The following is a 27,270-nucleotide window of genomic DNA, read 5'->3' on the forward strand; positions in this document are numbered from 1 at the left end:
CAGTCTGAAAGAGAGAGAGGGGAATATTGCATAAAATTCACTCTAAGATGTAAAACCCAACAACTTATCCAAGCCTTTGATATATCAGTGATACCTGTTTTACCTTATGCCTGTTCTGCACTGTGATTGGTTGGTTGTGTCCTGTGAAAAAACCAGCGGAAATCTAAGGGCTCAAATCATTTATTGAGGTCCGTGGTTACAGGAAGCAGGATGTATGATCTCAACATGTCCAGCAGGCGGAGCTGCAACATCAAAATGCGTATTGTGTTGTTTTCCTATCATCTAATAGCTTGTGTCATTATTAAGTTTTCCTTATTGGTATTGTTGTGTGACATTATACAAGGTTTTAAACTGAAACGAGACTAAACTAAATTTGAAGCATTTTTGTATTTAATACAATATCAGCATTTTCACTTTTTTTGCTGTGCGACTTTATAAAGGTCTTTAAGTTCTCTTGGTTTATCAAAGTAAGTCTACAAAATACAATTTGTTAAATATTTGTTTCTAAAAATAAACTGTACACCCCTGGCCTTTTTTTTAAAATAATTAAATATTATTTAAAATTGGCTTACTGTTTTGATAAATACATAAACACAGATAATTAGAAGGATTTTTCTAAAGCAACTATAACCTAAAAAATGTAGACACTTTGCCAGCAGAGTGTACGCTAAAAACGTTGATTTTTCTTTTTTCTTTTCTGAAACTTTTGAAATCTTTGACCCCTGTCAGCAAACGCCCATTTCTGGCGAACACTTTCACTTTCATCGGTGTTGGCGTGATAGTGAACTCGGCTGTTGAATCAAAGAAAAAGAAACTTTATAAAGATAAAGTATAAATGTATGGACGGAGAGCCGAATGCATCGGTAATACTGACTGATTGTAGGATTGATGATGGGCCGCGAGAAAGAAACTTAGAAGACAAACAGCCTATTCAACATTAGGTGAGTTCGTGTTTAGGATATTGTTGGTGATTAAATGATGGCTGGGCTGCAAAATGCTTCATCGGTGGCTTTATTTCAAATTGCAGAAATACTCTGGCCCACCGTAAACTCCAGATTTGAACACATTTCCGTCTCAGTTGCGGCTCATTTGAGGCGGAACAATGCCGTGCATGTGCGAAAGAGCTAAACTGAACAGTTTTCGGCTTAATAACAAAACAATCTTATTAAACTTTAGTCCAATTTGAAAAATACTGGAATTTGCTTCGGTGTGACTCTTATTTGGTCTTTTATTCGTAACCGATTAGTTTAATTCAGCATTCCGCCATTTCACGTCTGTTTGAACAGAAACAGGAAGAAGAAGATATAAAAAAAAAAGAAGGCGAACGTTTCTATTTGTTCTGTTGTTGCTGCAGAACCTGTTTCAGATTTCAAAAGCAGCAATTTTTCAAATTTCCCATTGGTTTGCTAATTACAGATGAATTGGACTAACTGCACACTTTTGTTTTGTATGGCGGTGATGAAATATTACAGGGCAAAGCTTTCTGAGAAATCCTCCAGATCAACACACACAGTGCTGGCATACGTAAGCATTCATTTGTATTGCTTTAACACTTACTATTCATAATAAATCATGGCTATCAACGAACTGAAATACTTCATTGTTATTTCCAGATAAATATATGATGTTTTCAGCAGAGTACATGGCAGCTGCAGGAGCTGGTGAGTGCAATCATTCTTTAAAGCATTGTCATGTCTTTAGGTCTGATTCCCGGCTGGATGCCAACATTCATATCAATTATTGTGTTCTATTTAGAATCTCCACTGAAATTTTTTTTAAGTGTGCTGTTGGAAACCAGACAAACCATCCAAGATATGGGTTCAAATCTATTTTTTTATATTTGGCCAAACAGTTATTGTTTTTCCACTAACTTCCCCATCTGCTCATTTAAACACCTCATTTTTCCTGGTCTTGTACAATCTTTCGGTCTTCTATCTCTCCATCCGCCTCACTTTTTCTTTGGGTTGACAATCACAAACAAACATATTAAGCTAGAAAATAACATAAATCAATCTAATTTATTATAACAGAAGGAAGAAGATCCACATTTGATAACAGTACAACATAGGGTTGCCAACTTCCTGAAAAATAAATAAGGGACACCTTGTGGCCAGGGCTGGGCGACCCGATTGTCTTCACCGTTCCCAGTGTGGTGAATTTTTTAGCTCCTTTTTTTGTGTCTGTGAAATTATTCTTTAACCATTTGACTTGAACTTGATTTAAGCAGATGCATATTCTTTGTGATATGACCATATGGGAAACAAATGATCATTTAGCCATTTATTTTTAGCTCAAAATGACAACATTAACACAGTAAAACAGGTCTCTTTCTTAAACAGAAGCCTGTCATGCTTAACTTTTGAGAATATAAGTAAATCTTTCTTTAAAAGAACTCTGTCCTGCTTAACTTAAAATTATATAAATTAATAGAAAGCAATAGAACGAAAAATATTCTTGTAACAGTGCACATTTAGTGCATTTAGTACAATTGGCTTCAGCTGAGGTATTATTTCAGCTTTTCTAAAGCTAATCACTGCTCCTGTTTGTAAACCCACTTGTTCCCATGATTACGCATCATAACTCATCATCATTATTCATCTATGTATTACTTTTATGTATTAGTCATCTATTTGTTGTAATCATCCATCCTTGCAGTTGTTTATTACACAAAATAAATTATATTATCACACTTCTGGCCACATAGCGCTGATATTCACTGCACATGCCCATATTAACCTTAACCAGAGGGTTTAAAAAAAACAAACCAGTGTTTACATACCATATCTGCTTCTGCCGTGGCCTGGCGGACAAGAAATTGGTAAAGGGTTCCCCGAGCTTTCATGCCCCTCATGTTCTTCATGTGCCCACCACTAGAAGCATGCCTATGGAAAAAGTGCGCCGGCACACAGTGCAGTGCGCTTTAAAGGGTGCATTTTCCCAGCCAGGTGTTTTCCTTTTCCCATTCCTCCCTGTACTTTTGCAGCCTTTTTTTTTTCTTTCTCTGAGCGAACAAACATTGCTGCTCTAATGCTGGGCTCACACTGTGCGATTTTTGGCCCATTTTGAGACGATTTTTGAGTCGTGCGACCGATTTGGTGATCGGCCCGATTTTGACCTTCATCGTGCGTCGTGTAGTATACGTGGGGTAACGAGACACGATTAAACACTAGCACTGCCAGGCTTCTACCTTTCTACCTTTAAAACCCGCCTTCCAGCCAAATGGCTGGTAGGCTTTTAGCTAAGCTTTAGCTTCAGCCAAGTGGAAGCTAAATTGGCTAGTCATTCATATGTACATTAGGTTGTTACCTGGGAATTCTGGAGGGAGGGGAGTGGGGGTGTGTGATTGAGGGGGTGGGGGAGCTGCTAAAAGCTGTGTACTTCCTTTTGTGTTCGTTCTGATGCATTCTCAATCATCCAGGGAAATAAATCTCCAAAAGTCACCAACTTGGAGTGTTTCAGTTTGCCATCTTAGGGAGAAATCAACACACATGGGTGTAGGTCCTTTGTTGCTGAGATTTATTGATAAAAACAGTACAAAAAACCAACCATTTGTACACATATTTACAAATAATAATAAAAAGTTTGGGTTAACCTTTTGCGTTCGAGTCCTGTATTTTGGTCCACATCCTGCCTACCACACAGCAAATCTGTGACAAATTCTGTAAGAAGTGGCTTGGAGTTTTTTTTTTTTTAATGTAGTTTTTACGGTATATGTTCATTGGCACGTACCTCAGTCATGTTTTTTAGCCTAAGGATTTAGGAGGAATTGCGTTGCCGGCAATAAGTCGGACTCGTTCCCGGTGGGTGATGGGCTCCGCCAGGGCTGCCCTTTGTCACCGATTCTGTTCATAATTTTTATGGACAGGACTTCTAGGCGCAGCCAAGTGGCGGAGGGCTTTCATTTTGGTGGCCTCAGAATCTCATCTCTGCTTTTCGCGGATGATGTGGTTCTGTTGGCTTCATTGGGTGAAGGCCTCCCGCTTTCACTGGAATGGTTTGCAGCCGAGTGTGAAGCAGCAGGAATGAGGATCAGCACCTCCAAATCTGAGGCCATGGTTCTCAGCGGGAAAAGGGTGGATTGCCCACTCCGGGTCGGGGATGAGTTCCTGCCCCAAGTGGAGGAGTTCAAGTATCTCGGGGTCTTGTTTGCGAGTGATGGGAGAAGGGAGCTGGAGATTGACAGAGGGATTGGGGCTGCGGCTGCGGTGATACGGATGCTGCACCGGTCCGTCGTGGTGAAGAGGGAGCTGAGTGTAAAAGCGAAGCTCTCAATTTACCGGTCGATCTACGTCCCTACCCTCACCTATGGCCACGAGCTGTGGGTAGTGACCAAAAGAACGAGGTGGCGGAGATGAGCTTCCTCCGAAGGGTTGCTGGCCTCTCCGTTAGAGATGGGGTGAGAAGTTCGGCCATCCGGGAGGGGCTCAGAGTAGAGCCGCTGCTCCTCCACATCGAAAGGAGCCAGTTGAGGTGGTTCGGGCATCTGACAAGGATGCCCCCTGGGCGCCTCCTGGGGTTGGTGTTCCAGGCATGTCCCACCGGGAGGAGGCCCCGGGGCAGACCCAGGACACGCTGGGGAGATTATCTCTCGGCTGGCCTGGGAACGCCTTGGTGTTCCCCCGGATAAGCTGGAGGAGGTGGCTGGGGAGAGGGAGGCCTGGGCTTCTCTGCTTAGGGTGCTGCCCCCACGTTGGTGAAAAAGACGGAGCAGCACGGCTGTGCAGCGTGTGATCTGGACACAAGCGATGGAGGCACAACTTGTAGAACTTTGGAAAGCTCATCCGAGCCTTTTCGATGTGGCCTCACAAAATTATCACGACCGCAACAACCGTGAAAATAGTTGGATCTACACTGCTGCTCAATCACAGCTGCCTGATCAATGTTTTTCATTAGCAATTTAGCAAAGTTGATGGTGGTGTGTGAGTGTGAGTGAAAGACAGAGAGAGAGCGCGACAGATTTTCTGTTATAACCTTCATGTTATGGAGGCACAGTGTGCGCACTCAGGTCCCATCAGAGCATCGGGCGGTATAGTGTGAGAGTACATCGTGACCTACCAACTTCTAACCCCTGCGAGTCAATCGTGCAGTTTGAGCAGGAGCTGAATAACGTGACTGAAAAAACCGCCCAGTGTCTGCCCAGCTTTAGGTGTACTGTCGTCCGAGACCGCAGTGTCGGCGTTTGTTCCCCTGTTGGCCATGCTTCTTGTTGTGGTCATCTGTTGTCTTCCGGTATTTTCTCCATAAGCGACCTTTCCTCGACCAATGAGATGAGCGGTAACCTGACTTGTCATACTCGAATTGTCATAAGTGTGCTGTCAGCTCATTGGTCACAAAGCAGGAGAGGGGCTGGGAATTATGTTTTCAAACAAAGCGTTAATTCCATTAAAAGTTACTACTTTTGATTCTCACTGTATTACAGGACAAAGTGCGTCCCTTATTAGCTCGGGACGTATACTTTTGTTTCTAAATACAGGACGATTCGGTTTTTTAAGGGACGGTTGGCAGCCCTAATACAACACACTGCTTAGCTATGTAAAATGATCATCATCAGTGAATATAGGTACACTGACTTTCTTGCTGACTTGGACTACATGTCCACTCTTATCTGTTTCTTTTTCTCTCCGTCTCTCATCATCTCTCAGTCTTTGTGCTGTCAGCCAAAAGCTAAATGTAACATTAAAACAGAATTTACAGACTAATAAAAACTCTAATTGAATGGGAGCTGCTGCTGACAGGTAACATTTTAATAATTAATACAATATACGGTGCTGAAATAAGTAAATAAATAATTATTACTTTGATACTATAGTTATTTAAGAGGTCAGCAAACATCAGCAAACACACAAAGCGTTTGTGTGCAGTTTGTCTCACAGTGTGTTGCAGCTAAAGGTTCAGCTGCTGTATGTCACAGGGAGAGAAATGAAAGAGATCTAACTTCACTCAGAGATGGAAGCAGAGAGCTTAGATTAGAATTTTTTTATTATCATATACAAATATTATTTTATTACTGTATTAATATTGCACAAGGTTAAGTTGCCTTTGTACAGAAAGGGTTAGCAGAATTGCCCTTTAAAGAGCTATTTTTTATTTATTTACTTTGAGTACATTTCAGAGACTTTACTTTTTTACTTTTACTTGAGTCAAGAAGTTGCTTCAGTACTTCAACTGGAGTATTTCTTACCCCAGGTATCGGTACTTCTACTTAAGTAAAGAAAGTCTGTACTTTTGTCACCTGTGGAATTAGAACCTCCGAGTCTGAGGCCATGGTTCTCAGCAGGAAAAGGTTGGAATGGCCATTCCACTCAGCTACTAGCCCTTGGTGTGGGAACTACTATCCCTAGTGGGTAGTAGTTCCCACGCCGGGGATGAGGGCAGCAGGAGATTGGTAGACAGATTGGTGCATCATTGCAAATCCTGTACTGGTCCAGTGGAGTGAAAAAGAACTGAGAATAAAAGCAAAGTTGTCAATTTATTGGTAGATCTACATTGGTGGAAATTTTTTTTTTTTTCTGAAGTGTAGCTGGACTCAACCTTAGAGAGAGAGCGACAAGTTCATTCATTTGGGAGGGACATATCAAAAAGATCCAGTTGACATGGTTTTGGCTATCTGATTAGGATGCCTCATGGACAGAGTGTTCCAGGCATGTTCTACCATGAGGAGGCTGCGGGGTAGACTGAGGGCATACTGGAGAGATTATATCTCTCAGCTGGGAACATCTTGAAGTTGCCTCAATTGTGCTGGCGGAGAGGAATGAGCATCTCATGCTCCTAGCCTCTGCCCCCTGTAATTCACCCCAGGTAAACAAAAGAAAATAATTAAAAGAAAATAAATCAGAGATCAACCTGAGTTCGAATAAGACTATTTTACACATCATGAATAAAAGTGGAAAAAAAAGTTGGGCCACAGACATGGTGGCACAAAGAAATCTAAGTAAGCATGGAAGCATGGAAATATTCCTTGTGGAGGCTGCTCAAGGTTATTGTACATTAGCAGTGTTGTTTAAAAAATACATGCTATAACTAATTATTTTTCATATTTTCTTCTCAAAGTCACAGATTTCACAAATGAGAAACCACTGACACGCAGTTCCAGCTATGAATATCTGCCACCATACAGTAAGTCTTTAGAATATGTATATATATATATATATATATATATATATATGGACACACACGCGCACCTCAGTGTTGATAGGATTTAGGACAGGACCACCCAGAGTTTAGACACTGGTGGTGGTGGAGATGAAGACTGAGCCTCAGATGGAGCTCTGACTGAGGTGTCTGTGAGGTGGAGATGGGGAGGGGGTGGGTTGCATGAATAAGAGAATGAGAAGGAGAGTGATGGAGAGCACAGATTTAAATCTCACAAAGTGGAGGTTGATTGGCCCAAAGTATTAGTATGTCAGTATTGAGTCTTTTTTATTTAATTTGTGCATAAGCTTGATTTCTGTCATTCATTTCATGTCTACGGTTAAGCAAAACATCTGCATGTAAACCTGAGTTTGTCTTTTTACTTTCTTTTTTTTCTTTTCAGTGTCTGAGCTCAGGGTGGTTCTCCTGGGGAACAGCTGGGCAGTGAGGAGAGCAGTGGGGAACATGATACTAAAAAAGGACAAGTTCAGTACTGAAAAAGCACCAGACTGGTGTTTCAAAGTCAGTATACCCTTTAAGGAAAAACAAATAAGTGTCATTAATACTCCAGACCTGCTGCTACCCAACACCTCTGAAGACAAACTGAGAGAAGATGTAAAACGATGTGTGAAACTCTCTGCTCCTGGTCCTCATGTGTTCCTGCTGGTTCTACAGCCTGATGATTTCACAGAGGAACAAAAACAGAAGCTCTGCAGAGTCCTTCAGCTCTTCAGTGATCACTCATTTGATCATTCATTGGTTCTGAAATCAGCTCCCAGAGAAAAGAGTTCAGGTGCCATGAAAGAAGATGTATTAAATCAACCCTTAAACGACATCATCAAAAAAAGTAAATACAGACATTTGAATGAGAAGAACTTTGACTATTCAGAGCTGCTAACACGGATGGGTCAGATTGCAAAAGAGAACAATGGGCACTTGAGCTGTGATGTATTTCAGGATCCAATGCCAGATCGGACTCCTTATCAGGAAAGCCACAACCAAAAGCTTGCTAGAGTTAAATTTGAACCTACAAAAGGTAATGGTAAGTACTGAATAGTAATATGGTAAAAAATATTATTTTTATCATTATACAAATGAATCATACAGTCGGATTTTTGTCGAAATTAGGGTAATGCATCATGAAGAGGTTAAAGCTCCCACCAGAGTTAAGAACTATGTCTTCATAATCTACATTTATGTGTTAGTGTTACACATAAACTGTACACAGATTGCACTGTTTTTGGTTACTGTCATGGTTAGTGCTGTGTGGCCAGCAGGATATAGGACCCAAATACAAGACACTCAGACGGGGACTCAAGATGAACACAGCTGGGAGTAATCAAACATGACGAGATCAGGTTGAAGAAAAACTAGGAACACTGTTGGGAGACAGGGGACCGTAAAGTAAAACGGGAAGACTAACACAGAGACGCGGACTTGACATTAAATTTAGGTAACACGGAGACGGGAGTGACATATGACCAGTGTTGGGCAAGTTACTTTGAAAAAGTAATTAATTATAGTTACTAGTTATTTCTTCAAAAAAGTAACTGAGTTAGTAACTGAGTTACAATATTCTAAAAGTAATTAATTACTTGAAAAGTAACTATTGCGTTACTTAAAAAAATGTTTAACCCTCTGGGGTCCAGGGTATAATTGCCCATTTTTAACTACTTCTGATGTTTCCTCTATTTCACCTTTAAAAACTGTTTATTTGCCTTGTTTGGTCTCATTCTTTTCAGCACAACCTCACGTGTCTGAATGTACAGTCATGTTTTCATTTTGACAAACTGTATTAACACAATTGCTCTAAAATCAGATAAAAAACATAAAATCAGAGTAGAAAAAGTTATATTTTTACTGTAACAACCACAAACATGTTTATTGAATCATATTTCATAACTTTAAATGCAAATATAAATTGTCAATTTTAAAATCATATGCTCAAGTTTTGCAAACAACAAATTATTTGCAGCCATTTACCTTTTATCTTGATTTTTTAAATAACCATTTCAAACTATTTACAGAACAATCAGCTGTTCCGCTTTCAATAAGATGCCACAAATTATTTGTGCCACTCTAAAAACATCATTTCTGTCCACTATAAAGGAAACATCACAGCCTGATACCTGCAGGTCTGACAGCAGCAGGTGTATCACTCCTGTTTCTACCTGGAGACAGCAGTCACCTCATTGTTCTGACACACAACACAAAACTATCCACAACACTACACACTAACTACACAAGACAACACATTAACTACACACTCCAAACACGCTAAACGTCACAAATCTCTCACATCTCAAAACTCGCTCTCTCTCTTTTTCTGCTGTCTTTGAGCGATCGTGGCTAAAGAGTTGGCAGTTCATCTTGTAATCAGAAAGTTGCCGGTTCGAGCTCCAGCTCGGACAGTCTTTGTCGTTGTGTCCAAGACACTTCACCTACCGCCTACTGGTGTTGGCCAGAGGGGCCGATGGCGCGATATGGCAGCCTGGCTTCTGTCAGTCTGTCCCAGGGCAGCAGCTGTGGCTACAACTATAGTTTGCCTTCACCAGTGTGTGAATGTGAGAGTGAATGAATAGTGGCATTGTAAAGCGCTTTGGGTGCCTAGAAAAGTGCTATATAAATGCAATCCATTATTATTATTTCTCTCTCGCCGTCACTCCTAAAACTTCCCCTGTTTTTTTTGTTTTTTCTCTCATAAGCAGAGAGTGCTTGCTGCGCTGTCCATAGACAGTAAACATGACGAGACTATTGAGGTTTGCTTTGTCTTTAAGTGGTCATGTGATTGGCTTACCACGACTCCTTTATTCTTCCTCAGTCAAACAGCAGCACTCGTGCGATTGTTTTGCCCCCTGAGCTCCAGGTGTTGTGCTAGACAGTGATCGTGATCACCGTCCGCGGGAGTGCAGCTGTAGCGTCCAGATTACTTACAGCTACTTCCTGCAGCTGATATAAGATGCTGTAAGCTGAACACAGCTTCAACCGTCTGTTTGTTGAAAAATAGTAACAGACCGCATTTTCTTGTCAGTAACGGTAATGGCGTTGTAACGATAGGAATAGTAATTAGCTAGATTAGTCATTACTGAAAAAAGTAACGCCGTCAGTAACGCCGTTACTTGTAACGCTGTTATTCCCATCACTGCATAAGACACGACTTACTGGGGAACAAGACAATAAACATGAAGACTGAACTAAACTTAAGAATTAGAATTTAACCCTTTAAGACTACCATAGAACCAAGTCCGCAAGAGCTTATAATATAATATAATATAATAATATTTTTACATGTTGTGGAGCCATTTTTGGGAGCATTTCAAGCTGATATACATCAAAAACAACCATTAAAGCCCAAATTTTAATAATATGTCTGCATTAAGTGCATAGTAACTACATAAATTGCAAAAAAGTACAATAAACTACCAAAACATTGAAAATCGTTTTTGTTTTTTAACATATATTTCTAGTTAGAGAAATTTAAGAGGCTTATCCCTCAAAACTGTAAATACAAAAAAGTTGCACAAAATAGTTTCCCACCACAGGAAATTTATTTTGAGTGTCTTCATAGTTTTATTTTTGAAATACACCAATTTTTATATACTGCAGGAAAAACGGAAAATAAATATTAGAGTGCAAATTTGCAAAAAACAGCAGCATATGCATCAAAATAAACTATTTCCAGCAGTGCAATGTGAGTCCTCAGCATCCCAGAAACGACACAGAAAATCATAAAGTCAAACATAACTTTTAAAAACACCAGTATAAGCTCATAAGGCCCTGATGGTAAAAAACTACATTTCCGCAAAATGACGTCACTTCCGGTTTCGGGCAGGTCATGGCGGACATGCAAAAGTTCGCGCTGACGTCTATTCCAACGTAGGAAGTGTTATGAACAGCTGATCGGATCGGCAAAGCGTGTTTCTGGAATATTATGTTTTTGTTGCTGCAAGCGCTTTTTATGCAGTTTTTGCAAAGCTTTATGTGGAAGGAAACCGTGACCGAGGACAAGCTGATGGCATAAGATGTAAGATTGTATATAAACCTGTGTGATGAGAGTGAGTGTTAACCCAATGCTTTTTTTCTTTAGTATGTGGACTCAGGATTCTGATGTTTGGAAAAAACGAGGAAAAAAAGACAACATTAGGCAACTTCATCATTGGCAGTGAGCAGTTTCAGTGTGGTACCAGAAAAAACAAACCTTCTGAAGTTGCCAGAGGAGACTGGAGAGGAAATTCTCTGACTGTTGTGAAAACTGCAGACGTCTTCAGTCTGTCGGTAGAAAGAGTGAGACATGAGCTGAAGGACTGTGTGAGTCTCTGTCCTCCTGGACCAAATGTTCTGCTGCTGGTAGTGAAACCTTCAACGTTTACTAAGAAGAACAGAAAGACACTAATGTTCATTCTGAGCTTGTTAGGCAACAATGCTTTTAATCACTCAGTTATCATCAGCACACATAAAGGAAAACAAACTGACTCTTTTACTGAGCTCCTTAGAGACTGTAGAGAAAGATGTTACTGCATGACTGCAAAGAACCACGAGTCATTGATGGAAATCATCGAGAATGTTGTACAAGAAAATTATGATGCTTTCCTCAGCTTCACTGAAGTCACCATCGGATACTCTGCTCTGAACCTGGTTCTGTGTGGGAGGAGAGGAGCAGGGAAGACGTCAGCAGCCAAGGCCATTTTAGGTCAGACTGAGCTTCATTCAGTCTCCAACTCATCAGAGTGTGTTAAACATCAGGGAGAGGTGTGTGGACGTTGGGTTTCCCTGGTGGAGCTGCCTGCCTTGTATGGAAAACCTCAGGAGGCAGTGATGGAGGAATCACTCAGGTGTATCTCCCTCTGTGATCCTGAGGGTGTCCATGCCTTCATCCTGGTCCTACCTGTGGATTGTTTGAGAGACGAAGACAAGGGAGAGTTAAAGACCATCCAGAAAACGTTCAGCTCTCTAATCGATGACTTCACCATGATTCTGTTCACTGTGGAGTCGGATCCAACAGCTCCAGCTGTTGATAATTTTCTGAAGAGAAGCAAGGACATACAGGAGCTCTGTCAGGGCTGTGGAGGAAGATCTTTTGTTCTTAACATCAAAGACAAACAGCAGATCCTAAAACTGTTGGAGACTGTGGAAAAGATGAGGCCCTTTAAAAAGAAGTCACATTGTTATACAACACAAACATTTGCACAGGCCCAAATAAATACGATATTTCAAAAAACCATAAAATATAACATCCTACAGCGTGAAGTCCAGGAATTGAAAAATAAAAGCATGATCAGTGGTGAGTACTGCATTAATACAAGAAAAATTTCAATAAATTTTCCATCCCCTATTTTTTCTAGACAAACTAACAATGAAATAATGATCATTTGAGATAATTCGGTTTCTTTTGAAGTTGCAGGTGATGAAGAGCAGCAGAGCCCAGAGTGTCTCAGGATTGTGCTGATTGGGAAGACTGGGAATGGTAAGAGCACTTCAGGAAACACCATCCTTGGAAGAAAAGTGTTTAAAGCCAAGTCAAGTCAAGAATCAGTCACCAAGTGTTGTCAGAAAGAACAGGGTGAAGTGGACGGTCGTCCTGTTGTTGTGGTCGACACTCCTGGTCTGTTTGACTCGACTTTGTCACGTGAAGAAGTTCATGAGGAGACGGTGAAATTTATGACCTGCCTGGCTCCAGGACCACATGTCTTCCTGTTGGTGTTACAGGTTGGTCGACTTACACCAGAGGAGAAGAAGACTCTGAAACTCATCCAGGAAGGATTTGGGAAGAATTCAGAAAAGTTCACCATCATTCTTTTTACAAGAGGAGATTCATTAAAACAAGACAACCTGTCCATTGAAGAATACATTAGAGATGAATGCAATGACTCCTTTAAGAAGCTGATCTCTGAGTGTGGAGAAAGATACCATGTGTTCAATAACTATGATGAAGAAAATCGGACACAAGTCAGTGAGCTGATAACAAAGATTGACACCATGGTGAAGGACAATGGGGGATCTTTTTATACCAATGAGATGCTGCAAGAGGCTGAAGCAGCGATTAAAAAAGAAGTGCAGAGGATCTTAAAAGAGAAGGAAGAAGAGATGAAGAGACAGATTGAGGACCTGGAAAGAAAACATGAGGAAGAAAAACAAGCCATGAAATTAAAAATGAAAGAACAGAGTGCTAAAATAAACCTGGAGATTCAACAGAAAAACAAAAAACTCGAGGAAATGGAGGAAAAACTGAAGAATGAGCAAAGCGAGAAGAAGAAAGCACAAGAAAAAAGAGAAAAAGAAGAAACCAAATGGAAACTGGAGAAAAGTGAATGGGAGGAAAAACTTGCTGCATTAGAGAAATCAAAGTCTGAATCAGAACAGGAGCTACAGCAGCGTAGAGAGGCGATGATAATGGAACATACGGTCCGGGAGAAGGATCGGGTAGACTGGTTGGAAAAACTAATACAGGAAGAACAAAAGAGAAAACAAAATGAGCAAAGACTGAGAGATGAATATGAGAATGTAAAAAAAGAATGTGAAATGAAAAGAAAAGAGGATGAAACTAGAAAAGAAAATGAGGCAAAAGAACGTAAGGAATTAAAAGACAGCTATAAGAAAAAGCTGGACAATCTGAAGATGAAGTATGAGGAAGAAGCCAGAAAGCAAGCAGAGGAGTTCAACGAATTCAAAGAGAAATACACCAAAGACTTTGCAGCTCAGAAGGAAGAGCACGAGAAACAAATGAAAGACAAAGATGAGAAGTATGACTTGTTAAAGGCCCTAAAAGCCCACTATGAAAAAGAAAGCAGAGAAAAACATCGTGCGCAAATCAACGACTTTGTTAAATGTGTGACCAAAAACAGGGAAAATGTCCCAAAAATAAACGACTTGTTGACAGGACAACAGAACCAAATAAAACTTGCAAACAATCAGGAAGAAAAAGAAAACCTGCAGAAAATTCATGACACAGAAATAAGTAACATGATAGAGAAACTTCTGAATGAAGTTGAGACAAAATCTTCTTGCAGCATATTGTGAGATGAACCTAAAGCATTACAGAAGACAGACACGCAGGACCAATAGAATATATATGCAAGGAGTATTTGAATGGCATTGATAAATAGAAATGAATAGTGGTTGTTTGAGACAGCATCAAAACAACACATCTATGGGAAAAAGTGTCCCTTTAGTGCTGTGCTGCTGTAGCCTAATACACTGCACTCTTTGAAGGTCAAAACCTAATAATTACTTTAATAATATTGTGGATTGTGTCCTGCTGTACCACAAATTCCATATTAATAGCTCAAAGATACAGCCAGCAATATCCTTGCAACTGTGCATTGTGCTATAGTTCTTGATATTGATTGATTGATTTCCAGACCATCTCCGAGACAAGCTTTCCCAGATGAATGTGCCTGATCCCATCTGCCGGTGGATCACTGACTTCCTGACGGACAGGAAGCAGCATGTGAGGCTGGGAAAGAATGTCTCGGACTCCCGGACCATCAGCACCGGCTCCCCTCAGGGCTGTGTTCTTTCTCCTCTGCTCTTCTCCCTGTACACCAACTGCTGCACCTCCACCCACCAGTCTGTCAAGCTAATCAAGTTTGCAGATGACACCACCGTCATTGGGCTCATCTCGGACGGGGATGAGTCTGCCTACAGGAGAGAGGTTGAACGTCTGGTGTCCTGGTGCAGCCACAACAACCTGGTGCTGAATGCCCAGAAGACAGTGGAGATTATTGTGGACTTCAGGAAGCACACAGCCCCACTCCCCCCCATCATCCTGACTGACACCCCCATCACCTCTGTGGACTCATTCCGCTTCCTGGGTACCACCATCACCCAGGACCTGAAGTGGGAGCCCACCATCACCTCCGTCATCAAGAAAGCCCAGCAGAGGATGTACTTCCTGAGGCAGCTGAAGAAATTCAACCTGCCAACACGGACGATGATGCAATTCTACACTGCAATCATCGAGTCCATCCTCACCTCCTCCATCACCGTGTGGTACGCTGGAGCCACTATCAGGGACAAACAGAGACTGCAGCGTGTTGTGCGCTCTGCTGAGAAGGTGATTGGCTGCAGACTCCCATCTCTGCAGGACCTATAGACCTCCAGGACACTGCGGCGTGCAGCCCGGATCTCAGCTGACCCTTCTCACCCTGGACACAGTCTGTTTGACCTGCTCCCCTCAGGCAGGAGGCTCCGGTCCATTCGCACCAGAACCTCTCGCCACAAGAACAGTTTCTTCCCCTCTGCTGTTGGACACATGAACAATATCCACATGATTGTCCCCGCCACTAACATATGACCCTACGCTGTGTAACTGCATCATTTCATGTTTGGCACTGATCACCACCTGCACTCATGTATATATCTTTCTACGTAGCACTCATAATTCTTATTCTCATGTATATATCTCATGTATATCTCATGCACATATCTTTCTTTCTACATAGCACTTTAATTCTTATTGTCTGCACTGAAGCACCGCAGCAATTTCCTAATGTTGTAAACCTCAACATCTGGCAATAAACCCATTCTGATTCTGATTCTGATTCTGATGATTATTGATTTTAGGAAGTCCTCTTAAAGCTCATCACCCACTATCATTAAAACTGCCGATATTTGGATCGTTGAGAGTTATAAATATCTAAGTGTGGTACTTGACCATAAACTGTGTTTTGAATCTCATGCTGATGCCACTAAAAACGTTCAACAAAGACTGTTCATTTTAAGGAAAATTTGATCTTTTAATGTCTCATCTGAGATGTTGTCCTTGTTTTATAGAAGTTTTATTGAATCTGTGATGTCTTTTTGTATCGCTGCCTGGTTTGGTAACCTGATGGTGAAGAATAAGAATCGGTTGGGACTTCTGGTAAAAACTGCTTGCAAAATTTCAGGGCGCTGGCAAGATGGACTTTTGGCCATTTACAATAGAAATGTGCTTAGAAAGGCTCATTCTATTATTAATTGTTTGAACCATCCACTTCACAGTGAGTTTGAGTTGTTGCCTTCCGGCCGCCGTTTTAGAGTACCTCCGAGGAGGACTAAAAGACTCCAGGTCTCTTTTATCCCCACTGCATCTTGTCTCCTCAATGGCAGATAACTGTCCTTGGACTTTCTATCACTATTATTGTCATTATTATTTTATAGTATTGTTCTGTTTATTTATATCCTGCTGCTAAACTAATTTCCCCTTGTGGGACAATAAAGAAATTGAAATTGAAATTGAAACTGATACAAAGGCTATCACCTCATCCAGATCAATGGGTTGTTTTCTTCTGAATGGGTCTGGTTCATGATACCGTCTCTTCAAAGTCCAGACGCTTAATGTGTTGATCACAAGTATTTCTTTGTTGCTAAATCCATTTGAAGCATAATTTAATTAGGTCATCTAATGTTGGTATAGTCCATAGTAAACCTGATGTGCTAAGTGATGAATTTCCTTGACCAAAAACTGCATTTTCCAACTTATTACTGGACACAGGTATTGTTATTCCTATGTTCAGTGGTATGTTAAAATTCTCACTGATCCTCAGAGAAACATGCCTGCACCGATAAAAAGATGAGTAGTTTGATCTTTTGTTAAACACAGCAATGGATAGCTTTTTGCAATTAAACTATTATGTTTGTGGAATGACAGGATATTATGTAAAACTCAGACTGTCAAGTTATGCTTCACAGCCAAATTATGTGTTTCTGAAATGCTGTAGCATTGTGTTGAGCTTCTTAAAGTATAAACTGACATTATGGATTTTCTGTTTTCAAAAGTTTGTTAAATGTTATATTTTGTTGTTTTTTTGTGTGTTTTTTGTAATATTGATAAATGTTTGGTCATTTTAGCAATTTCAGTCTGTAGAAATTTTTAAAAGTGTATTCATTTATTGGTATGCAGCATTTACAAAGTTTGTACAAAATGTTTTGATGTTTGTTTTGTTTTGGATGTTTTACTGTCATGATCCTGGGTCCTTTTGACCCAGCGTTTTGTGTTTTCTATTATTGTAATTTTGGTTCTGTTCTTCCTCGGTTAGTGTTCTTTTCTTTCTGCCCGTGTATCCCTGTGTCTAGTCTGCGTTTCTGAGTCTGTGTCATTACGTGTATGTGTTTCCTGTTTTACTTTGAAAGTCTCTGTCTTATGTCAGTGTGTGCTCTTTACGTTTCCCCTACCTCGTCAGCTGTTATGTCCCCCAGGTGTGTTTCCCTCCTGTTTCTCATCCCCTGATTACTGTTATGTGTATTTCCCCCGACCTCCCTGCATCTTCGTTTCTGGTTTGTTTTGTTAGTTTTGCCCAGTTAAGGTTTTCCAGTTTCATGTCCACCCGCACCGTCTGCTGTTTGTATTTTCTCTTGTCATTAAACTCACATGCACCCGAGCTGCCGCTTACTGGTCCTAAGTAATTCCCACACGGCTTGCCCCGGCAGACCGTGACATTTACACAGAAAATACAGTAAGATCTGTAACATTAACATCAGATGGATTTTAGTGGCATTTTCTTTGTGGATTTTTTTTATTATATGTAGTTGAGTTTGGACTATTGTTTATGTTAGAGTGAATTGTTAAATGCTGTCATTTTTATGCTTGCCAACTCTGATGAAAGGAATTCCACTGTCCCCCTCCGCAGATTCTCGAGGTTCTGGGTGGGGGGCTGTAGTGTTTCATTGCAGATACATCCTATCTGGAAGATCTGTTTCTTGTGATGTTGCTCCTGCTTTTATGACCCTTTGGTCAGCAGGAGGTCACACACACACATTCTTACACACACACACACACACACACACACACACACACACACACATATACATACAATGCCTTGTTTTCGAACCATGTGGGCGTTGCTTTGCTGTGATGTGTTTTGTGTGAACTGTTTCTCAATAAAAGGCAGCGGGAGGAGGCCGGATTTGGGGTCATTTTGTGGTAGACATCAACGAGGCCTCCCTTGCAAGTAAAACGATCGATCGCTGTTGCCTTGTTTTTCTTTCACGGGAATAAGTCCTGGATACAGCGGGGTCTGAGTTTAGACCCAACAGTTTAATACTAACATCTGATACAGATTGCAAGGTTGTTTTGCTTTGTATTAAAATGTAATAATTAAAAATATCACTAGAAGTATCCTTGGTAATTATTAAAAATAAAAATGTTTTTTTAACATCTGTAACATATATTTTACAGTTACTGTATATGAGGAATGTTATATCGAAAGACTTTAAATTTGCAACTACATTTTCAAGTAAATGCTGTCAGTGACGTCAAATCATCCTGCACTTGTCACTGATGGGTTTAGATTTTATTATTGTCATTTGTATTAGGAAACATTTGACCATATATGCTTAGAGGTGTATAATCGATTGTGTAGTGATAGGATGTGTGATCTTTAACAGGCTGCAAAGGCTTGGTGTGTATTCCACACTGGAATGCACACCTACATCCTGGGAGCATGGGAGAGGTCGTACCTTGTCTTAACATTGTCCACCCCAGCTGTGAAACTCAGAAACCAGTCTTACTTGTTATCATCTATCGTCCACCTGGGCCTTACACAGAGTTTCTGTCTGATTTCTCAGACTTTATATCTAATTTAGTTCTCAGCTCAGATAAAATAATTATTGTGGGTGATTTTAACATCCATGTAGATGCTAAAAATGACAGCCTCAACATGGCATTTAATCTGTTATTAGACTCAATTGGTTTCTCTCAAAATGTAAAAGAACCCACCCACCACTTTAATCACACTCTAGATCTTGTTTTAACATATGGCATAGAAACTGAACATTTAACAGTGTTTCCTGAAAACCCTCTCCTGTCTGATCATTTCCTGATAACATTTACATTTACAATAATTGATTACACAGCGGTGAAGAGTAGACTTTATCACAGTAGATGTCTTTCTGAAAGCGCTGTAACTAAGTTTAAGAATATAATCCACCCACTGTTATCATCTCCAATGCCCTGTACCAACATAGAGCAGAGCAGCTATCTGAACGCTACCCCAACAGAGGTCGATCATCTTGTTAATAATTTCACCTCCTCACTACGTACGACTCTGGATACTGTAGCTCCTGTGAAAACTAAGGCCTCAAATCAGAAGTACCTGACTCCGTGGTATAATTCTCAAACACGTAGCCTAAAGCAGATGACTCGTAATCTGGAGAGGAAATGGCGTGTCACCAATCTCGAGGATCATCATTTAGCCTGGAGAAATAGTTTGCTGCTTTATAAGAAAGCCCTCCGCAAAGCCAGAACATCTTACTATTCATCACTGATTGACAGTGTTGGTCAAGTTACTTGAAAAAAGTAATCAGTAACTAATTACTGATTACTTCCCCAAAAAAGTAATCCCGTTACTTTACTGATTACTTATTTTCAAAAGTAATTAATTACTTAGTTACTTAGTTACTTATTTACTTTTTAAAAACACGATTTACAACCTGAAGAGGTGATAAAGCGATAGATCTTTCAGCCCAATTCTACTTTTTCTACATAATCCATCATACAAAATGTAATCAAATGGAAAAGTCTCTTTTTAAAACTTGTTTTATTAGTTTTAATCTTTTAACTTTATGCATCAAGCAAAAATGTAATTATATGCAACATTCACTGACTGGAAGAAATTTGTTTAATATTTAAACCTATTTTCTGCACATTCCAGCACATAAAATAAAATATTTTTTGTGTTTACACTCAGTCTTTCAAATAGATGCAAGTAAAACACAGCAGAAAATAAATAAAGTCAAAGACTCAGCGGTCCTTTTGCTCTATTTTCACCTGTAAAGCAGGAGTTGGGTAGGCGGAGGTTTACCCTGGTGCAGGTGTGCCGCAGCGGTCAGTGGAAGGATATGGCAGCTCTGTGGATTTCCCATTACGTCGTTGCGCACTCGGTGCTTGCTCGGAAGTTTAGGGGTTTTTTTCGCTGTAAAAAGAAGTTTTCTTCCCACGCACAACGGACACTAATGTTTTTGTCACTTTTTATGGAATCAAACTCAAAGTAAGGTCAGTGCTTCCACGCTTTAAACGCTGCACGCTCATACTCTCTCCAGTACTCGATATATGATCCATTGTTGATCTGCACACAGCTGTTGTCACGAACGTCGCACTCGCTTACGTCACTGTCGTGAGACATTCTCGCAAGAAAAATCACGGTTTTAGTAACGCAGTAACGCAGCGTTCCTACGGGAAAGTAACGGTAATCTAATTACCGTTTTTGCAATAGTAATCCCTTACTTTACTCGTTACTCGAAAAACGAGTAAAGTAATCTTTACTTCAATCTCTGCTGATTGAAGAAAATAAGAACAACCCCAGGTTTCTCTTCAGCACTGTAGCCAGGCTGACAAAAAGTCAGAGCTCTGTTGAGCCAACCATCCCTTTAACGTTAACTAGTAATGACTTCATGAACTTCTTCACAAATAAAATTTTTATCATTAGAGAAAAAATTACCAATAATCATCCCACAGATGTAATATTATCTACAGCTACTCTTAGTACCATTGATGTTAAGTTAGACTCTTTTTCTCCAATTGATCTTTCTGAGTTAACTTCCATAATTACTTCCTCCAAACCTTCAACGTGTCCTTTAGACCCCATTCCTACAAAACTGCTCAAAGAAGTCCTGCCATTAATTAATTCTTCGATCTTAAATATGATCAACCTATCTCTAATAATCAGCTATGTACCACAGGCCTTCAAGCTGGCTGTAGTTAAACCTTTACTCAAAAAGCATCTCTAGACCCAGCAGTCTTAGCTAATTATAGGCCAATCTCCAACCTTCCTTTCATATCAAACATCCTTGAAAGAGTAGTTGTCAAACAGCTAACAGACCATCTGCAGAGGAATGGTTTATTTGAAGAGTTTCAGTCAGGTTTCAGAGCTCAGCACAGCACAGAAACAGCTTTAGTGAAGGTTACAATTGATCTTCTTATGGCCTCTGACAGTGGACTCATCTCTGTGCTTGTCCTGCTAGACCTCAGTGCAGCGTTCGATACTGTCGACCATAATATCCTATTAGAGCGATTAGAACATGCTGTAGGTATTACAGGTACTGCGCTGCAGTGGTTTGTATCATATCTATCTAATAGACTCCAGTTTGTGCATGTAAATGGAGAGTCCTCTTCACACACTGAGGTTAATTATGGAGTTCCACAGGGTTCAGTGCTAGGACCAATTCTGTTTACATTATACATGCTTCCCTTAGGCAGTATCATTAGAAGACATAGCATACATTTACACTGCTATGCAGATGACACCCAGCTCTATCTGTCCATGAAGCCAGATAACACACACCAATGAGTTAAACTGCAGGAATGTCTTAAAGACATAAAGACCTGGATGGCCGCTAACTTTCTGCTTCTTAATTCAGATAAAACTGCACTGTTAGAAAAAACATCTTAAAAAAACAGTAATATTCCAGCAGCTGGGGCGCCAAAATAATACCGTAAAATAACAGAGAATAACTTTCTCATAAAAATACGGTTATTTCCAGTAATGAAAATACAATTTATTGCCCTAATTATACATGGGATTTTGCCTTTTTCAAGTGCTTTTAAACATTAAATTAGGAAGAATTTAATTTGCTTCAACAATGAAATTACCTATAAACAAGGTCAATGAATGCGGCAATATGAATAATAATAATTAAATGTACAGAAATATACAGTTAACTTAAATAATAATGGATAGCATTCATATAGCGCTTTATGAGACCCTCAAAGCGCTTTACAATTCCACTTTATAATTCCCCTCTGACCATCACCAGTATGCGGTAGGTGAAGTGTCTTGCTCAAGGACACAACTACTGAGTGTCCGAGCCGGGGCTCGAACCGGCAACCTTCTGATTACAAGGCAAACTGCCAACTCTTGAGCCATGATCGCCCTAAATAACAATAGTAATAATAATTATTTGATGTAAAAAAAGTTTATACGAATCATTTTATATATTTTTCCATTGCATTACATTTGAATTCAACAGTTCAATCTTTCAAATAACGGACAAATATTGGAGAAATCATGATACATTTGTGAAAGTATTTTAACAATCTAAATATGCATATGTACAGACAAATACATTTAAAAAACAAGAACATATTAAACAAATATGTAAGACTGCTTTCTTCCATTTGTGCAACATCTCTAAAGTTAGAAATATCCTGTCTCAGAGTGACGCTGAAAAACTAGTTCATGCATTTATTACTTCCAGGCTGGACGACTGTAATTCATTATTATCAGGAAGTCCTAAAAACTCCCTGAAAAGCCTTCAGCTGATCCAAAATGTCTCGGTCGTTGTGTCCTTGAGCAAGACACTTCACCTGTTGCCTACTGGTGGTGGTCAGAGGGCCCGGTGGCACCAGTGTCCGGCAGCCTCGCCTCTGTCAGTGCGCCCCAGGGTGGCTGTGGCTACAATGTAGCTGCCATCACCAGTGTGTGAATGTGTGGCTGACTGGATGTGTAAAGGGCTTTGGGGTCCTTAGGGACTAGTAAAGCGCTATACAAATACAGGCCACTTACCATTTAGTTTCACAAGCACCATTTTGTGTTTCTTGATTTAAGCAGTTTTGTAACAAAAAAAATCCTCCACATTTTAACAATTTATACTCTACATCAGAGATGGTCTTTCCCTTTTCACGTAAATGGCCTCCTTGACTCCGCCCTCAAACCAGCGTTCCTCCCTGTCCAGGATGTTACATCCTCATCATTGAAAGAGTGTCCACTGGCCTGTAGGTGTAAATAGACTGCAGAGTCCTGGCATGACGAGGTGGCTCTGCTGTGTTGTAGCCAGAGGTTGTTTGGTTTCCCCGATGTATAAATCCTGACAATCCTCCTGCACTTAACAGCGTACACTATGTTACTCTGTTTGTGTCGGGGACCCGATCCTTGGGGTGGAACAATTTTTGGTGCAGCGTGTTTTGGGGTTTAAAAGCCACAGAGACCCGGTGTTTAGAGAAAATGTGTCTCAACTGCTCCGATACTCCTGACACGTACAGGATCACTACAGGTTTTCACTTATTCAGCAGTTGTCCTTCTCAGGGGATGGTGTTTGCTCTGTGTTGTAGCGTCCTGATGACACTCAGTTTATGCTCCAGTGGATGATGAGAATCAAACCTTAGATACTGATCTGTATGTGTAGGTTTACGGTACACGTCAGCTTGTAGATGTCCCCCATTACTGATGGAAATCTCACAGTCTAAGAAGGCTAACCTGCCACTTTTCATATCCTCCCTGGTGAATTTTATGTGTCGGTCCACAGAGTTAAAGTGATCTGTGAAATGTGGTACGTCCTGAGATTTGATTTTCACCCAGGTGTCATCCACATTTCTGAACCAATGGCTCGGTGGTGTTCCAGGGTAGGATAGGAAAATACTCTTTTCCACTTCCTCCATGTACAAATTGGCCACGATGGGTGAAACTGGTGAGCCCACGGCACACCCATGTTTCTGCCTGTAGTGCTGACCTTTTATGTGAAGTAGGTGGAATGAAGACACAGTTCAAACACACTTAGTCGATGCTGAGACTGGTCCTGTTGCTGAGGTTGGGGTCATCCTGTAATCTCTTACGACAGCGGTCCCCAACCCCCGGGCCTCTGACCAGTACCGGTCTGTGAGTCGTTTGGTACCGGGCCGCGAGAGTTGAGGCTCAGGTGTGAAATGTATGGTTTTCAGGGTTTTTATCGGTCTTTTCACGTGTGTTATGAATAAATCTTCTTTTTTTCGGTACCGGTGCTAGTTTTATTTTGTTGTATTTATCCGCGACACCTTAAAGGCCGGTCCATGAAAAATATTGTCGGGCATAAACCGGTCCGTGGTGCAAAAAAGGTTGGGGACCGCTGTCATACGAACTACCTCCAATGCTTCAGTGACTGGGATGCAAGTGAAGAGAGATGTAACGTCGTACGAGACCATGTTTTCATCTGCCTCCATAATGACATCTCTTTGATCAGGGCTTTGAAATGTACAGTCAGCTGAGACTGAAGAAATCACCTGGATGAGTGACAAAATGTTTCTCCCACAAAATGCTACGTCCAGAATCAACTTTTGGAGATTTACTTACCTGGATGATTGAGAATGCATCAAGACATAGAAAATGATACATTTTCCAGACTTCTCTAAACGTGTAGTTATGGCAAAAAAAAAAAAAAAAATTTAATTGTGAAGTTATATATTTAGTAAACATTGGGCCACAAAAATACTCTCTATGCTAATTATATCAACAGTGCGAAGAGACAGGATTTTAGTCAGAGTAATAGAATTTGCTCACCAGATGCTGCAGTTGCCATAGTGTCAATCAGCTGGAAACATCAGAGACACTACAGGCAGAAGATACAGAAGTCTCATTGCCATGAAATATTCACTATTTGAAATAACATCCACTTAGGTCCATTTAGGTAACATAACATGTTATAATATCTATAGGCATTTACATATAAATTGCACATATGCATGCATATGAATCTCATTTTGACTGTGGTTATCCATGGCTGAAATTTTGTTTTAGATTTATTAAATCTAAAACAAATATCTAAGTTTTATTTTCTGAATGCTCCAATCCGGTTTGCATGATGCCTTTGAAAAGTTGCAGATTTCTTTTTTAAATATTACAGTTTTGTCTGATTGCTTAAGCCCTTTTATTGCAACTATTGGCTAATTTTGCAAAACTCTTCACACAAATAAGAAAACCTGTCACCCAATCATCAAAACATTGTAGTTCTCTTGTAAAAGCAAACACAGCTAGATTAACTCTTCACACCTTCGTAAAAATGGTGTTTCCGTATCAAACAGTACACACAAGCCATCATCTACTAAGCACACAATGCGCCAACTGCACACTGATGGTATGAATACAAAACACATCTGGCGTTTGCGTTCCCTGTGCACAAGGTAGGCTATGTCAGTTTGAGCTCATACTTCTGTCATAGATCCATAAGCATAGAGGGATCCAAACTTCAAGTACTGGTGTTTATTCACACACATCAAAACAAACACAAGTGTTTATTTCCAAGTATAGGATTATTTGCAATCGCCATAATGACTATATGGGTTACGTGGTCTGCAGTGAACATGCTTCCTCTGCCCCCTCCTCGTCTTCCTCTTGCTCCTCCTTGTCCTTGTCGTCCTCTTCATCCTACTTCTTCACCTCCACGTCCTCTTCCTCGGCCTCCTCTACTTCTCACTCTTTCTGCTCCCTCCATTGTACTCCGCACACACAGCTTACCTGTATTATAGTGCTTAGGCTGATTGCAAAGTGAACTAATTATCTACGAAAGTTTTCACATGTGAAAGTGTGCCAGACAGTTGGCAAATTAGTGTTAATGATAGCCATACATGTGTATACTTTTGCTAGGAGTGTGTTGGAAATTTGGAAATTGAGTGTTGTGCAGTGAATTGTGCCTACAGTTTTGCAAAGTGTGTGTTACGAAATTGCAAACTGAGTGCAAAGCAGTGTTTGTGCTTTTAGTTTTGCAAACTCAGTGAGTGGTTTTGCTATAAGTCTGAATAGTTTTAGAGATTGTGCTACAGGAATCACAGTTAGTGTTTAAGCATTCAGAAAAAACTGTAAAAGCATCAAGCTCGTTGAAGCTATAGAAACACATGCAGCTTGAAAGTCAAGTGCATGGTGCTGTTCATGGAAACCTTTTATAAACATCTTCATCAAAAAGGAGAAAAGTGAACGAGTGTTGAGTATTTCAACAAAAATGGACCAGTTCCTATTTATTCTCAGAGGTAAATGGGAAACCTGTGTGTTTGGTGTGTTCACAGAACAGAAAAATATAATATTAAGCAGCACTATAAGATTTATCATAGTACAAGACAATACAATATAACAAAAGAACAACTGAGAAGAGAGAAGATAAACGAGTTGCTGGTAGGTTTGAGGAAACAACAATCGCTTTTCACTCATAGCTGAGAGATCGGTGAAGCAGCAGTGAAAGCTATTTACTCGATTTTTAGCAAAACAGCATCAGGTTCAAAGCCGTGCTTTGATGGTGAGTTTGAAGATGTGCTTGCTGTGTAGAACTGGGGTGCTCCGACAAGCCACAGGCTTTTGCAAATATCAGCCTGTGGCAGATAGGATTTCAGATCTTGCTGAAGATTTGGTCATCAAATTAAGCACAAAGTCATTTGTTGCATTTTCGGTTGTGATTGATGAGCACACAGATATTACAGATGTTGCTTAACTTGCCATATTCATTCGTGGTGTTGACGAGACACTGACTGTCACAGAGGAATTCATTGAGTTGGTGCCGATGACATTTATAACTGTCTTAACTGGACAAGGTCGGGGTGGACTGGGCCCGTGCAATCTCTTACCATACTACTCCAAAATGACAGGCTTGTTGCATTTTTGGAACTAATTCCCTTTGTGAGCAAGCCTTTTCTGTAATGAACAGCAACAAAACAAATATGTGTTCCAGGCTCACACAAAAACACCTAAATGAAGTTCTGAAACTGGCAACTGCACAGAATTTGACTCCTAATGTCACGGGCTGTTGTGGCAGACCATGTGTGAGTGAATGAGGACCCAGGCGTGGGCACAGACGAAACTGGGTTTAAACGCCTTTATTATGGCTGATGTCGTTGAGTTTAAACAAGGCAAAAGCACAGTGGCGAAACAAACTATAAGTAAACTGGGAAACCAATACTGAGATACAAGTATAAAAACTCAGAAAACTATGACTATGAATACAAAGACTAAGACTGTGACAACTATGGCCGTGAAGACATGGAGGGTGGTAACACAGACAACGCGACACAAAGAATGAATGAAACACAAAGACTAAATACCCACAGGGATGATTAAGGGAAGTGACCACACATGGAAGCTTACACGCATGAACCTAATGACAGGACAGGGGAAGTGAAACCAAATACAATCAGGGCTCGGGACGTCGGGCTAGCGATTTTTCCAGTCGGGCTACCAAAATCTATCTCTGCCCTGCCCGTCGGGCTGTCATAGGAAGGAAAAATATATGTCAATGCTTTTGCATTCTTTCAGAAATGTAGCTGGGTAATTATGTCATTGGCATCGGTGAGCCACTGTCAATATGTGACATATTGAAATCGCGTTTGAATTTGCGCTTGTTTTTTGCTTTCACTTTGCAATCGTGCGAACTGTGTATAGAGAGCGACAGCACTGATCTGTGAGTGATGATAATTTGTGCACCAATTCCTCT

At 40.4% G+C, this 27,270-nt stretch overlaps 1 protein-coding gene across 2 annotated transcripts; it reads left to right on the forward strand.

Moving 5' to 3' along the window:
* Positions 1 to 759: 759 nt before the first annotated feature.
* Positions 760 to 14,372, forward strand: LOC308404200 (uncharacterized protein). 2 transcript variants are annotated; one of them, XM_080894110.1, is made up of 7 exons: positions 760 to 941; positions 1,473 to 1,524; positions 1,614 to 1,661; positions 7,051 to 7,116; positions 7,535 to 8,173; positions 11,219 to 12,412; positions 12,527 to 14,372. In XM_080894110.1, exons 3-7 carry the CDS (start codon positions 1,622 to 1,624, stop codon positions 14,146 to 14,148), a joined length of 3,561 nt encoding a protein of 1,186 aa, XP_080750236.1. In that variant the 5' UTR covers positions 760 to 941; positions 1,473 to 1,524; positions 1,614 to 1,621; the 3' UTR covers positions 14,149 to 14,372. The 2 variants fall into 2 exon arrangements, with proteins under 2 accessions (XP_080750236.1, XP_080750237.1); XM_080894111.1 differs by having other exon boundaries at positions 12,533 to 14,372.
* The last annotated feature ends 12,898 nt before the right edge of the window (positions 14,373 to 27,270 follow it).

The sequence above is a fragment of the Rhamphochromis sp. 'chilingali' genome, assembly GCF_963969265.1.
Source record: "Rhamphochromis sp. 'chilingali' genome assembly, chromosome: 10".
NCBI lineage: Eukaryota > Metazoa > Chordata > Actinopteri > Cichliformes > Cichlidae > Rhamphochromis > Rhamphochromis sp. 'chilingali'.